The sequence below is a fragment of the Anser cygnoides genome, chromosome Z, assembly GCF_040182565.1.
Source record: "Anser cygnoides isolate HZ-2024a breed goose chromosome Z, Taihu_goose_T2T_genome, whole genome shotgun sequence".
Taxonomy (NCBI): domain Eukaryota; kingdom Metazoa; phylum Chordata; class Aves; order Anseriformes; family Anatidae; genus Anser; species Anser cygnoides.
In genome coordinates this window covers 81,625,907-81,639,265 of record NC_089912.1, presented here as the reverse complement: position 1 = coordinate 81,639,265, position 13,359 = coordinate 81,625,907, and the positions used below count along the sequence as shown (strand labels likewise).

Here is a 13,359-nt window from a genome sequence, read left to right as displayed (position 1 = left end):
CCACTTATAGTCAGATGATAAAATAAGTTTGCTGGGAAAATCTGTCTGTCAGCTAGAATTTAGAGTATTAATGCTGAAAACTTTCTTGATCCTTGACATGAAAGAGAGGGAAATTCTTAAAAAGAGAAAAATCTCCCATGCTTTAACCAGTAATATTCCCTGAAATGGCAGGGCCAGAAACAGCAGACAGTGAAGACTGAAGTTAACAATGTCTTTTTCACTAGGTGCAAAGAGGAGCAGAGAAATTCTTTAATCAACTATACAAAGTGATCTGAACCATGATATTGATACTTTTTAAGGAATTGATGGAATTCTGCCCGGGACCTTCCTGAAAATGTACCTAGGGTGGCTTTGTAATCCCAAGGTCTTAAAGAGCTTTCTAAAGCGTGTGAACTGAGGGACTTAAATAAATGTGACTTTACCCAAAACTCAGAAAGTAAACTTGGTATTATTTTTTTCCCCCTCATTCCAAGGAGCTGGTTTTCCGTGTTGCTTTCTCCTTCCATCTCTGTTGCATTCCTGAATAGTTTTCAAGTCTTGAGTCCTTGTCAGAGAGACTGTGACTTGGAGCAGAGATGACAACCCCTTCTTTGTTTTTCCTACCTTGATACCTTGTTGTGGAAGCCAGCATATATACAACAAGGAGTCCCTGAACCAAACAATCATAATATTGTGTATCTCCCTTCAAAGGTGTTTGCTTTCAGAATGGCTGGGGAAGAGTGCTTCCTGCTGTGCATTTTTCAGCTTTATATATGCTTTGACTACAAGTTAAAAATTCCAGGACTTTTTAATTGTGTGGGCAGCAGATCTGTACAAAAACCAGTGTCTCAGCTTTGTACGCCAATCTGCCAGTACAGTGAGAAAACCAGTGTTTTCTCTGTTACCATTACTAATTAGCATCCCTGGTGCTGGTGGCTCAAAAAGATAGCCAGAATATATATCAGAATGTACATTTCACTTCTCTGTTATCACTGCCCAGCTCCCCGTATCAAACTGCTGGTCCTCAGGTGAGATTCTGATTAGTTTTGTTTCATTTTACTCAGCAATTCCATTGGAAAGCATCAACATACATAGCGGATATGCTAGCTTGTAAGGAGCAAACTCTGGGCCATGAAGCAATTTATCTGCCAGGTTTCTGAAATGCAAAAGTGGGAAACGATGGTGAAGAGGCCATTCAGTTGGCAGTATCTGTGAGGATTATTCGGTAACAGTTATAGAACATGATGTCACAGCATAACAGCCTGGTCTCGTGTCATTCTCATTGGCTGCAGTGGTAGTACCTATTTCTTGCGCCTCGGAACATCAGACCTGAAATCTGCAGGTCTTTTGCAGTCGGAGCAGTTTGCAGGTTGTGCTTTATTCTTTGAATGTCACCTGCCAGAATGTCAATCATATGCATGAAGTTTTCACTCTTAACTTGTGTCACAAATGGTAAATAGCCATAAATGGAAGTGGAAGGCTTCCACAGCATATACGGAGTAAGCTCTTGCTAAATCAGGACTTGACGGCATGTTGCTTACTTGGCAACACAAACAGTTTCTTAAACAGAATATAACGATCTTTACCACACAGGCCAACAAGATTGTGGTGATTGCACATGTAATCTTACATGTAGAAGGATTAATTAACTTACTTATTTGTGTTAGAAAGACTACAAATCTCTTAACAGTGGGCAAAACTAAGAGTATGAAGCATTGCTCTATATTAAGCACTTCCAGAAGGAAAAGACATATTCCTACAGAAACAAATATAGGAAGAGTTTCTGCTGGACTCAGAGAATCTGTCACCTCCTGAACAAGAATTTAATTAGGTAATTACAAAATGTTAACATTTGATAATATTAGTGTTTTAGATGGCTTAAATACATTTCCAGATTCTGTGAATAACTTCCAGAAGATCCATGTCGGAAGTCCTTTTTGTTTTGCATGTGTGCATTGTTCAATGCACACATCATCACATCATTGAATGAACAATGTGCATTGTTCATTCTGGGCACTGACTGCCCCGAAGCATTTTTATGGGGTAGTAGGAGGGACTCGTACTGCACAGTGCCCTCTCCCAAGTGCCTTTTCCTGCTGGTAAGAAGGAGACAACTGTTCTGCACAGATCTTTCTTGTCCCTAGCCTTTCCCTTCCCCATCCCCATCCCAGCTCTCTCTACCCTTGAATCAAGTGACTTCCCAATCTGTATTTAATTAAAGGACAGGAATTAACATTGTATAGGTTGATGGTTCATTATTCCATGCTGAGTTTTTTGGTATTCATTCATTTTTAATTCCCACACAGAGAAGAATAATCTCACATCTCTACATAAACCCTAGCATGAACTCAAGTTAAGAATACTGAAATGTTCCCAGAAGATGTCCTCTGCAGATGTCCAGATTCCCAATGTTGGTAGCTAGTGTGTGCACAGAGTTATACACATTTTAGAGCTTACTTGAATGATTGAATCTAGCAGCTGTTAAACAGGAGTTATTGAACAATACTGAGAAAAACTTGAATTGTACATTACTTACAGTCTTATTATCAACACAGCATTTATTCCACCCCTTTTCCCAGGCTGTATGAACCCAGCCAGGCTGCCTAATGAGAAGCTGTAATTTGTGCAGAAACGTATCCACTACATCCTTATTTCAGACATCCAGCCAAAGCCGCTGTACGGCAGCACTTGTTTTGGACTAGACAGCAAACCTAGCATGCAGACCAAGACTTGAATATATTTTAATTCTTTTAATGTACAGGGAGTGCATAACAGTTGATGACCTAAGAAGGCTGTGTAAGTAAGTATAATGGTGTTCTTGCAATACATGCATAGAATGGCAATACATACATAGAAGCTTTGCATATCCCCTTGCAGGACTGAAGAAGGCTTACTTCAACTCCCAGGCATTGTATTTTGTTTCCTTTCCCATGCTGGTGAGTCACATTCCAAGTCCCTGTTAAGGCGATAGGAGAATTAGTTTCAGCTGCTTCCCCTGCTTGCTCCAGTCCTGGCAGCAATGGAGCTGGTGAGCTGTGGCAGGACTAGAGTGGGGACAAAGACAGTTGCTTGGGCCCACATTCAGGTTCTGCCTCTTCCCCAGACTAGCAAGGGCTGAATGGGTAAATGCCCTTACCTTTCCATGCCTTGTGGACTAGAACTCAATGTGCATGCCTGAGTGTTTATGGATTTACTTATTGAAAATAAGAATAACTGACTGGTCTGTTCATAGCACTGGAAAAAGAAAAATTGCTAGTGATGCCAAGATACCCAGAGAATTGAAAGCACTAATTTGAGTAGGCATATTGTTATAGTTTTGAAATGGATACTTATCCCGATTTTCTCAGTTATGCACAAAAATATTTAAATAAACTTTCCGCATTTGAGGGGATGTTATTTTTACAAATGTTGCTTTCTCTGTTAGGTTAATGATCAGTGATCTTCCTTCCTCACTCCCTTCCTTCCTTGTTTTTCCTAATTTGATGCTTAGTGATGGGCAATTTTTTAAGTCATACCTAATCTATGCAACATTGTGAGTTGCTGACATAGCAGTAAACTAGTTGCCAATTATGAGAATCATTTTTTTAGGGAACTTTTGCTGTGTGGACTCTGTAAATCAATTTGCATGTGAGTTTGTGTGAAAATGTCCCTTAGAACAATAGCCCTGTTTCATAATAATTAGAAGCTTACAGCTGTGGTGAAATATAGCCTTTTCCGGTGATTAAGAGTAATTTCCAGAAAACAGCCTCTCTGAGTTGTGATATCCACATTATTATTAATACTATTTCTCAATAAAGCCCTGCTACAAGGGAACTCATTTTCCTACAAGTGTATAAAAATACACTTTTTGACCTTTTCTAAACAGTTTATAGCAGGGCTTACATAGAAAATCTTTCATTTGTGAACTCATTTTCATCTTTTGGTGTGAAAGAAAGGACAGCTCAAGCTACTTAAAAATCTTTCATTTTGATTTTCTCTTTTATTTTTTTTTAACTCCAAAGTGATTTACATTTTGAAACAAGGTCATTAAAGCCAGAGAAAATGAAGTACTCACAAGTAGAAAATGCCTCATCTGGAAGCAGTGTGTTTTAAAAATTGTTTTTGCTTTTATTTGCAAAACAGTACATAGATTGGAATTAGCTATTTTCTTTCTATGTTTTGATTTTGATGTGCCAACATTTTATGATGACTTTTCTGCAAAATGCTTTTTTTTTTATAGGTCAGATTAGCAATTTTCATTTGATAATGAGAAAACTGTATGCTGTTCTTCAAATGATCACTGCACTTTAACAGTAATTGGAAAATCCAGTTGCATGCCAGAATGAGAATTTGAAATGCAAAATATGGCACCTTGGTGCATGGCTTAATTTTGAGTATCTATCTGCATTTCTATCACAAGCATGTACTGCACGGAACTGTTGTAAAAGTATGTTTCTATCCAAAACTCAGGTATCCTAGCACTGAATTACGACTAGTAATGCAAATTGAGGAGCAAAACTTGTTAGCTAATGGTATTAACATAGTTCTGCTGCTGAGGCAGCGTTTGCAAGGCAATAAAAAAGAATATTTTTCTTTAACGGGAAATAAGCTTCAGGTCCATAGCAATTTTTTGTATATTTGCATCAAATCACATCTGGGCTGGGCTTCTTTAACCAACCTTTAAGCAGATCCCTTTGCAGTTTCTGTTGTCTTGCAGAGGGGACACTTACGGTCACCAGGCCACTGAGGCAGAAGTAATTAAATGGCTACAGAGGACTTCTGTGGGAGTGATTTCTTTCCTGTGAGTCAATCAGACAAGAACCCAGTGTCCAGCTCAGTGGATGAAAAAATTGGAGCTAAAGGCACAAGAACAGACATCAGTACAATGCTGGAAAAAAATAACAAAATGTAAAAATTATGTCTCTTACAACATTGACTCATTCAATCGCAGAACACAAGTGAGTTATTGTAAACATTATAAGGCCCAGAAATTAACAAGCGTTAATCAAAATAAAGGTTGAAAATACTCCTGAGCTGGATAATGTATGCCAAAGCTAGCCTGCAAAGTTGGCAGTCAGAAAGCTAATTGTTTTACTTGGAAACGGAGCAAATTGAGCATGTATTCTATCACTCCTTTAAGTTGTTTTTCATTTTACCACCATTTAAAGACTAAATCACAACACACTATGGTAATTCTAAGAATATATTTAGCTGTTGTTTTCTTTGAAGGCATTCCAAGGTTTTAATATCATCCCATATTGATAGTTGTTCCTTTGTTAAGAGATACATAGCAGTAACCACTTAATGTACTGCAATAGAGGCCATTTACAGAGACCTCCACTTTTGAATGAAATTTGCTGAGAGCAGAGCCACTTGTGGGACTCACATTGCTATAAAAGAGAATTTGAAGAGCTTTCCCAGGTATAAATACATCAATGTAATGCTAATCCAGGTGCTTGAAAAATTGGGAACTTATTAAAAAAAAAAAAAGGTTCCTTTTACGCAGTTCTTGTACTAGAATGTTCTCTAGTTCTATACATTCTCTAGTTCTCTAGGCTGGTGAGTTTTTAATTGAAACAACAATAACAACAACAACTGAGCTTCTCAGGAAATAGTATGACTTTGGGAACTCGAGTTCTGCAAATTATTAAAGGAATCACAGTAAAAGAGGGATCATGAAGACTTTTGCCTGGAGATACTTTTCTAGGAAAGACTGACTATGAATTAAAAAATTTACAGTGCTCTTTATAATCCATTATACTCCTGGTAGAGCCAATGTCAAGGTGATACCTGAAAAAAAACTCCAAAACACTATTTTTCTTTACTTTTCAACATTGTTTATGTAGAGGAAATGGCTGAAAACAAACACTTCTGGAAAACTGTCACTATCAGTGCCTCTAAAACATGTATATTCTGGGAATTTCAGTGTTTGTGGCATTCTCCAAACTGATGTATTTTTTTTTTCCAAACGCTGAATGCATTTCCCCTACAAGTACAAAATGTCCAGTCATTTCCCTGTTTTGAAGACTAGTACTTTGCTTCTTACTTTGATCCTGTGTATTCCTTTATTTGGTATTTGGAACTTATCATCCATTGTTTCTAAGGCTTTCTACCTTTGTTGCTGTTTCCTCTTTGAATTGTTGCTGTAGTCAGTGTCAGTTACCTGATTCAATTTCAGTTTTCACTATTGCAGCCTATATATTGTGGCTGCATTACTGGTAATGCCCAAAATTATTTAAGGTGTAACCACCTCATCTATAACTGTGCCTTGTTTGCATTAGGAGCGTGAGAACTGGCATTTCTATACTTTCCTTTTGCTATTTAACATGCATTCTGATTGGAACAGACAGCCATAAATGTCACTAATTTCTGCAGAATTGATATTTCTAAGAAATACTGGATAGATTTACTTTTCTTCTAGTTTTTCTTCCATTGATTTCTGAATTCAAAACAAACAAACAAACACACAAACAAAAAAACAACCAACCAACCATCAACCTAGTTCACAGGCTTAAACACATAGATGACCTTCTGGAAATATTATATTATTACCCCACTTCTACTGTTGTTCAGAGCATAGGAGCACTAGAATTTCTCAAACACTGGTAAGTTTAGGACTTTTCTTAAGGAAAAACATTTTCTCCTTCTTCCTTTTCAGAAGTGATTTATCTATTAAATCGTCCACTGTCACAAAAAGGCCAGCATGTGGGCTCATCTAAACAGAGAGATCCCTGCAACAATGGCTTTGCTGACATAGCTCTACTATAGACCATAGTACATAAGCTCTAGGAGATCTAACAGGGAACAGATTACTGCTTCTTTCTATCTGTTCTGCAGTACTGGCCCTCTGCCAGAATGTAAGTGACCCTTCAAGAGAACTAAAATTCCTACCTGCTTCAGCGGGCAAGTTTATTTAAACTGTTAGGCCTTGCCTACTGTGGCATGGGTAGCATTCTGCTGTGAAGGTGGTGGTCACTCACAATGGGGTGGATGAGTAGTAGACAATCATTTTAAAAATGCCATACATAGTCTGTCCGAACCACCAAGAGGTCTGCAGAGACGGCTCAAAAGCATGACTGAGTTACTGTGGTTACCATTCATCAGGTGAGTCTCACTGAGAGTCTTACTCTCATGAGTCTTGCTTCATGAGCACTTAGACTATGTAATAGACAGAAGCATTTTACTCCTTGTTTGCCTGGTCACCTCTTGTAATGCTGCTAACATGTCTTGTTGAGCCTTGACACTCCATCAAGTTTCTGAGCAGTTTCTGAGCAGCCTCTTTAGCGGAGACCTTGAGAATGCTTCCACGAAAGAGAACCCAGTGAACTACAAATTTTTTTATCTGCTCAGGTGCACTTATTCAGGGATTTCATAAGCACAAGAATGACATTTAGGTTGCATGCCTTTTTTTTTTTTTTTTTTCCAGTTCTCCAGCCAACAGAGCTGCCCTGGCAAGAAAAAACAAAACAAAACAAAACACACACACACACACAACACTGTTGTGTGGACCTAGTGTGAAGCAAGCATTTGGATGGAAAATTTCAGCTGATGTTTGACAGCCATAAGCATCTGTAAACACTGCTTTTATACTGGGAAATGTCAGACATCCCTGCAATAGTGCTAGCACCTCTGCGTTTATTTTAAGCAGAATGAACACTGACGTGAATGGACTGAGTCAATGAACATCCCTAGGAAATACATAATACCTGACATTTTTTCGAAGTGAAAGACTGTTTCAGAGGGATGCTTAGCCTCACAGGAAAGACACCTGGATGGAAACTTGCATGTTCGGTTATCCTTCTGTCAGACTAGACCCTTTCTGTGGTACTCAACTCCTGCTGTGAAAACAAACAAAAGAAAACCCCTCTGTGAGCCTGCTTATTATCCAAGAAGCTTGCTTGTGAGCAACACGGGGAAAAAATCCCTTCGCCTCACTTCAGGCTCTGTAGTGAAAGACGGTGTTTATGCGTTAATTCCTTGCTCCTCTCTTTTCTCGCCCGCAAAACGGGGCACCACCACCTCCAGCGAGGGAGCGGACTCGGGGTCAGATGCAGGTGTTTCTGGCACCCGGAGCGGGGCTGCGCTCCCTCGGGGACGGCACGGCCGGCTGCCGATAGTGCCTCCCGGGACCATACGTGCCTGCCGGGGCCGGCTGCGGCGCTGACAGAGCGTGATCCCCCCGCGCAAGTGTGCCGCGCTGTCCGCCCCTCTGCCCCCAGCCTCCAGTTACAGCCCTGGCAGGAGGCGGCGGCGCTCGGCTTCGCCTTGCAGGGCTATTTTTGGCCGACGGCAGAGGTGCCGCGGGGGCCCCGAGCCCGCCTCCGTCCCGGGGGGCCGGCCGTGAGGGAGCCCGACCCCGCGGCGGCCGGGGGGGGGGGGGGGGGGCGGCACCGCCCGCCGCCGCCCCGCCGCCGTCCAGCCAGCCAGCCCGGCCGCCAGAGGCTGCCGCTCGCCAGCCGAGCCACAGCCGGGCGGGCGGCGGCGGGGCGCCGCCATGGAGAGGACCCCCATCCCGGTGCTGACCGTGCAGACGGCGCCCTACGAGGACCAGCGGCCGACGGGCGGCGGGGGGCTGCGGCGCCCCACGGGGCTCTTCGAGAGCCAGCGCAACTACCTGCCCAACTTCGTGCAGAGCCTCCTCTCCTCCGTCGACCTCCGCGACCGCCAGGGCTGCACCATGGTGGTGGGCAGCGACGGCAGGTACTTCAGCCGGGCGGCCATCGAGATCGTCGTCCAGATGGCGGCGGCCAACGGGGTAAGACCAGCGAGCCCCCCCCGCCGCCCTCGCGGCGCCCCCTCAGGGCGGCGGCTGCCCGCCCGCGGCCCTTCCCGCCCCGCCAACGGCCGCCCGCCGCCTCACGCCTCGGCGCCCCTCAGGGCTCGGGCTCGCCCCTCAGGCGGCTCGGCGCGGTTCGCCCCCGGGCTGTGCCGGCCCCGCCGCCCCTTAGGCTGTGGTGCCCCCGGGTGTAGCCGAGGTGTCCCTGAGAGCCCCGAGGGGCTGCCGGCCCCGCCGCCTCGCTTCACGCCTCGCCCCTCATGGGGCAGGAGCGGGAGCTGGAAAGCGCGTTTGACCCCGCGGCAGAGAAATGTGGCGGAATTAGAAATAAGTGTGTGGGAAACGAAGGTGTCAAGCGTGTACTCATGGTCTTTTAAAGACATAAAGGGAAAATATTGTCGAAACAGGAGAAATACAGCACCTTGGCTGCACCTTAGGAAAAATTGTTCTTCCCTGTTCACCAAATGAACAAATTATGAAATACAAGAAGACAACAGTGACAGATAACTCTGATCAGATGGCTTACAGGTTTCTTTTGTTCAATTTTGAAAATAAAAAATAGTAAGAGAACCTATATCTTCTGATAGCACACACTTATGTGTCTATTTGTACGTATTTCCAGCTTTCTAGCTGGAAATACCAGCTAACGTAGGCTCGAAGTTTTCACTTTAAAGCAGAGTTGAGACTGCTGTCTCTTCGTTAGGATGGCTAATTTGATTCTTCAGGTCTTGCAAAAGAAGCAATACAATTTTATCACATTTTTATTAGTGAATTGACTTGATTTTTTTTTTTAATTTCCCCAAAGTTCTTTACATTCAGTCCAATTTCATAACCAGAATGTCCTTCAACTTCAAAGCAAATTTCCGTGTGTCTGAATCTTTCCTTCTCATTACTGTCAAGTACGAGCTGTGTGGTTTAGCCAGCCCGTTGCAAACAACGAGCAGTTTTAATTTATCCCAAAATTGCGGTCGCACCAGTCCAATGCTACCAAACACACGCTGAGCAGCACCTGAGGTTTCAGGGAGCCTGCCTGCCTTGCGTACCAGGTGCCTGTGTAAACTCGCTGTTCACGCAGGGCTTGGCACGGGACGGAGTCTCAGTGGCACCGGGCACGAGGAAGGCTCTCGGGGCACCCGCCAGGATGTGCGGCACGGGGAGCGAGCACCGGCTGTGGGGAGCAGCAGGGTGCCGCAACTTGCTGCTGGGAGCCCCATGGGAGGCCCAGAGGAGCCCTTTCCCCTGGCCCCTCTTCCAGCTGGCTCAGTGAGGGAAGCCGCTGGAACTGTCTGCTGACAGGGCAGGATAAAGCACAGTGAAAGCTAAAGCGGCAGCCCTGCAGCGAGAGCTGCTTTGCCCGTCCTGAGGTCGTGCGTGTCCCTTGTGTGGGCAGTGTGAGTTAGGGCTGCAAGGTGACCACAAGGACTGAGGTGCTGAGGGAGGCAAGAAGTTGAGGGCTTAGGAGAGCAGGGGGTTCTCAGCCAGACTGTGCTGTATTCCAGACTCCTTCCTGGCTAATTTTCCTGTCAGCTTGCCTCCTTCCAACTTCTCCTGTCACATTCCCCATTCGCCTGCAGATTAAGCCTTTTTGACCTCAGGAGGTTTCCAATTTGACAGATTGCTGGCACTTTGCTGTAATAGTGCTTCCTCTTTTCTTAAGTTACTGCAACTTTCTTGGAAACAGTTTCTCCTGACTATTTTCTGAAGCCAATAAACAAAGTTTTTGTGCTCAACAGTTCCCACAAATATGTGAATTAAAGCATGATACTCTTACTAATGATACAGTTTTAGAGATTCAGGAGGCTGGCTGGTGGGGTGACACTGACACTGAAAAGTCTTCCTGTTTCCATGTGCTCCATCCCTTCTCTACCATCCCCACCTTGTGCACCCTCTTCCTCGTCTCTCTACAGCACACTGTTAAGTCCATAAGCCTCACTTTCTTTTTCTTTTCCCCAGTGAATACTAATTGCACATTTTATTCTGTGACTGTTAAAATGTGACAGCTGGGAAATTATCTGAATGTCCCTGAAGCCATTGTTCAGTGCTGTGCTGTGTAACTGGGTGGGGGAAGAGAAAGGGAATACTCCTGAGGGCAAATATCTTTCCCTTTGGGCGAGGTGAATGTCACTAAAAGGAGTGTGGCCAATATCACAAGGGGAAAAAAAGTGAGCTGGCATAGACGGGATGATATGAAAAGTGTGGAAGCCTTGAAGCTGCACTTAAAACCTTTACCTGCAGCAGAATTCCAGTAGGGTGATGGCCAAATAGTGCTCAGAAACTGAACCTGATTCTCTGTCCTGCAAGACATGTACTGAGTCGTATGGTTAATTGTGCCTGCTGAGTATAAAAATAAAGGGGATTTTCTGTTATCAACTGTAAAAGTATTGCCCTTTAGAGTCACTAGGTTCCCCTTGTTCTAATTCGGTGACTCACCCCGCATTCTCCCTGTGTTAGCAGCCGAGCACAGTTGGCATCGGCCCCAGGACAAGGAATGAGCTGAGGCCCCCTGCCCAGTCAGCTGCCACTGCTTGCCCTGCCTTCCTGTCATCAGCGGTCCCTCCTGCTCTCACCCTCCAAGTTGGGGTTGCAGGTATACACTCCACAGCTGCAGCTTGTGGAGGCTTCTGCTGTTGGCAACAGCTACAGGGTGGTCCGTGCCATGCAACTGTAGTCTGCACATGGTTCACTGCATCTTTCTGTTCAGAAAAATGGGTACAGGCTAGCTGGAAGTGGTCACCCTTTGATGGAGTGCACGGATGGGTTTGTAGCAAACTCATTTAGCTAAGGGACTGCACGTCACGGGAGCGTGAGGGAGTGTAAAGAAAGCCAGACAGGTCCTGTCCTATTCCAGTTTGCAGTAGCCACTTTTGCAAAGTGAGATGGTAGGAGAATATCTGAAGCTCTATCTTCCTTTTCACCTGTGTCCTGTCAGTAGCAGTGTCCGTGTATCTTAACAGAAAGAACTGAGGCAGAAAACTCCATGACACGTAACACAGTTCCACTACAAATTCAATGCAAGTATTCCATTAGACCCATCAGCTGGATGTGGCACTTTATTTTTGATGCATAATTTAGGATAAATTTAAATGAGAAACAATTATGTCAGGGTCTGATCAGAAGCAGATGAATTGATGATCATACTTTGTCTGTGGAAAGTCATAGCAACATCCCAGAGGAATCACTGAGTACTGATAATAATGCTGTAAAGGTTTGAGATGGCAAAGAATTTTCCAGTTGTCTTTATAATATCATGTTGTTTTTATTTTCCATGGTCTTCCGTGCAAATCTCGCCTTTCCTTCCTGCACCTGTATGACTGACATATTTGCTTCTTTGTTGAGCCTTACAGTCAGTTATCATTAAGATATCATAGTGGAAGATCGGACGGCATTGCCCCATGCTGTTTAAGATATAATCTACTCTCTTATATTCTTTCAAGTTTAATTGACTGCGGCATGTGAGGGAGAGATTACTGGAAAAAATAATAATAAAAAAGCATTAAGTGACTGAATGTTGATCTACTGAATTGTCTGCAAATGCACAGCTGCACATGGTGATATTGCATAAAAATGTTCTTTTAAAGTACTTGCTAGGGCGACTATTCTTTTGGCCGTTCGAGTTTGCTGAGGATCATGGTCTTTGTTGCTGCCGTTGCTACTAAAAGCAGAGTGACAAAATAGAATGTGGCGTGGGGCACAGTATTAGAAGAGCCATTACATGCCTGTGATCTTGTAGCCATGCAAGTTTTTGAATTCCAAAGATAGTCTTTCCGTGCTATGAAACTGTCCAAGATTTTCAGAAGGATATTACTGGAACTTTAATTGTGAGTCAGTATACGGACACTATTTCATTTCTGTTCTAGCCCAGATTGTGTGAAGTCTGTAAATCTGAGAGTTCATTACTTAAAATTAATTAGATGTCAGTTTAATATTTGATTCAGAGACAAAATGAACAGCAACTGGGCCAAGAGTGGATGAGGCTGTGCATTCCTGCCACCAAAATGAAGAGAAGAGAGGAAGATGTGTACACTTATAAGGAGTGTCTTCAGGGATTTTCACAGAAACACTGAAGACCTTCACATAGAGCAAAGCTCTTTGCAACAGTCACTACAAACAAAATATCTGTGTGCTATAACATACAATTTCACTTTCATCCTTAATTTAGAATACTAAATATTACAGTATTTTTACAGTATGGAAATTGGTGTAATGAATAACATTTCTAATTAGAATACACCCAATAACCTTGTGACAAATGTTGAAGGGAAAGCAAAGTAGTCCTGTTCATATTAATTTGGGGCATCCAGAAAAATGGGAAAGATGGTTTGTGTTGAACAGGAAAAAATGGAGGTACAGTGAAGAGAGAATGCCAGGTAATTTGTGTATTCTGAATACTCTACATATTTTGCTTACTTCAAAACAGTAGTTTCTGTGTGCTTGAAAGCACAAATCTAAACCTTGCTTAGAAGTACAGAAGAATTCATGATATACCCTATTTTCAAATATAAATGTATTTGTACTTGAATACATCAAGATAGATTCAGCTCTGTTGTTTTCAAGCATTTTGCAAAATATAATTCTTGTCCTTTTGTTTACCCATATACAATTCTGTTCTAAGAGTTGGCACCCAT

General features: G+C 43.1%; 1 protein-coding gene and 1 long non-coding RNA gene across 2 annotated transcripts in view; one reads left to right on the top strand and one right to left on the bottom strand.

The window, feature by feature from the left end:
- Positions 1-1,776: 1,776 nt before the first annotated feature.
- On the bottom strand, positions 1,777-8,711 carry LOC106042943 (uncharacterized). The gene is made up of 4 exons (XR_007159324.2): positions 8,573-8,711; positions 7,665-7,796; positions 4,637-4,814; positions 1,777-2,935 (listed from the first exon to the last, which is right to left on the bottom strand). It is a non-coding gene; the product is annotated as an uncharacterized lncRNA (long non-coding RNA).
- Positions 8,360-13,359, top strand: part of PGM5 (phosphoglucomutase 5) — an 85,285-nt gene continuing 80,285 nt past the window's right edge. The window contains exon 1 of the mRNA XM_048051707.2: positions 8,360-8,713. Coding sequence (XP_047907664.1) covers positions 8,453-8,713 — 261 coding nt within the window. The 5' untranslated portion in view covers positions 8,360-8,452. The remainder of the gene's footprint in view (positions 8,714-13,359) is intronic.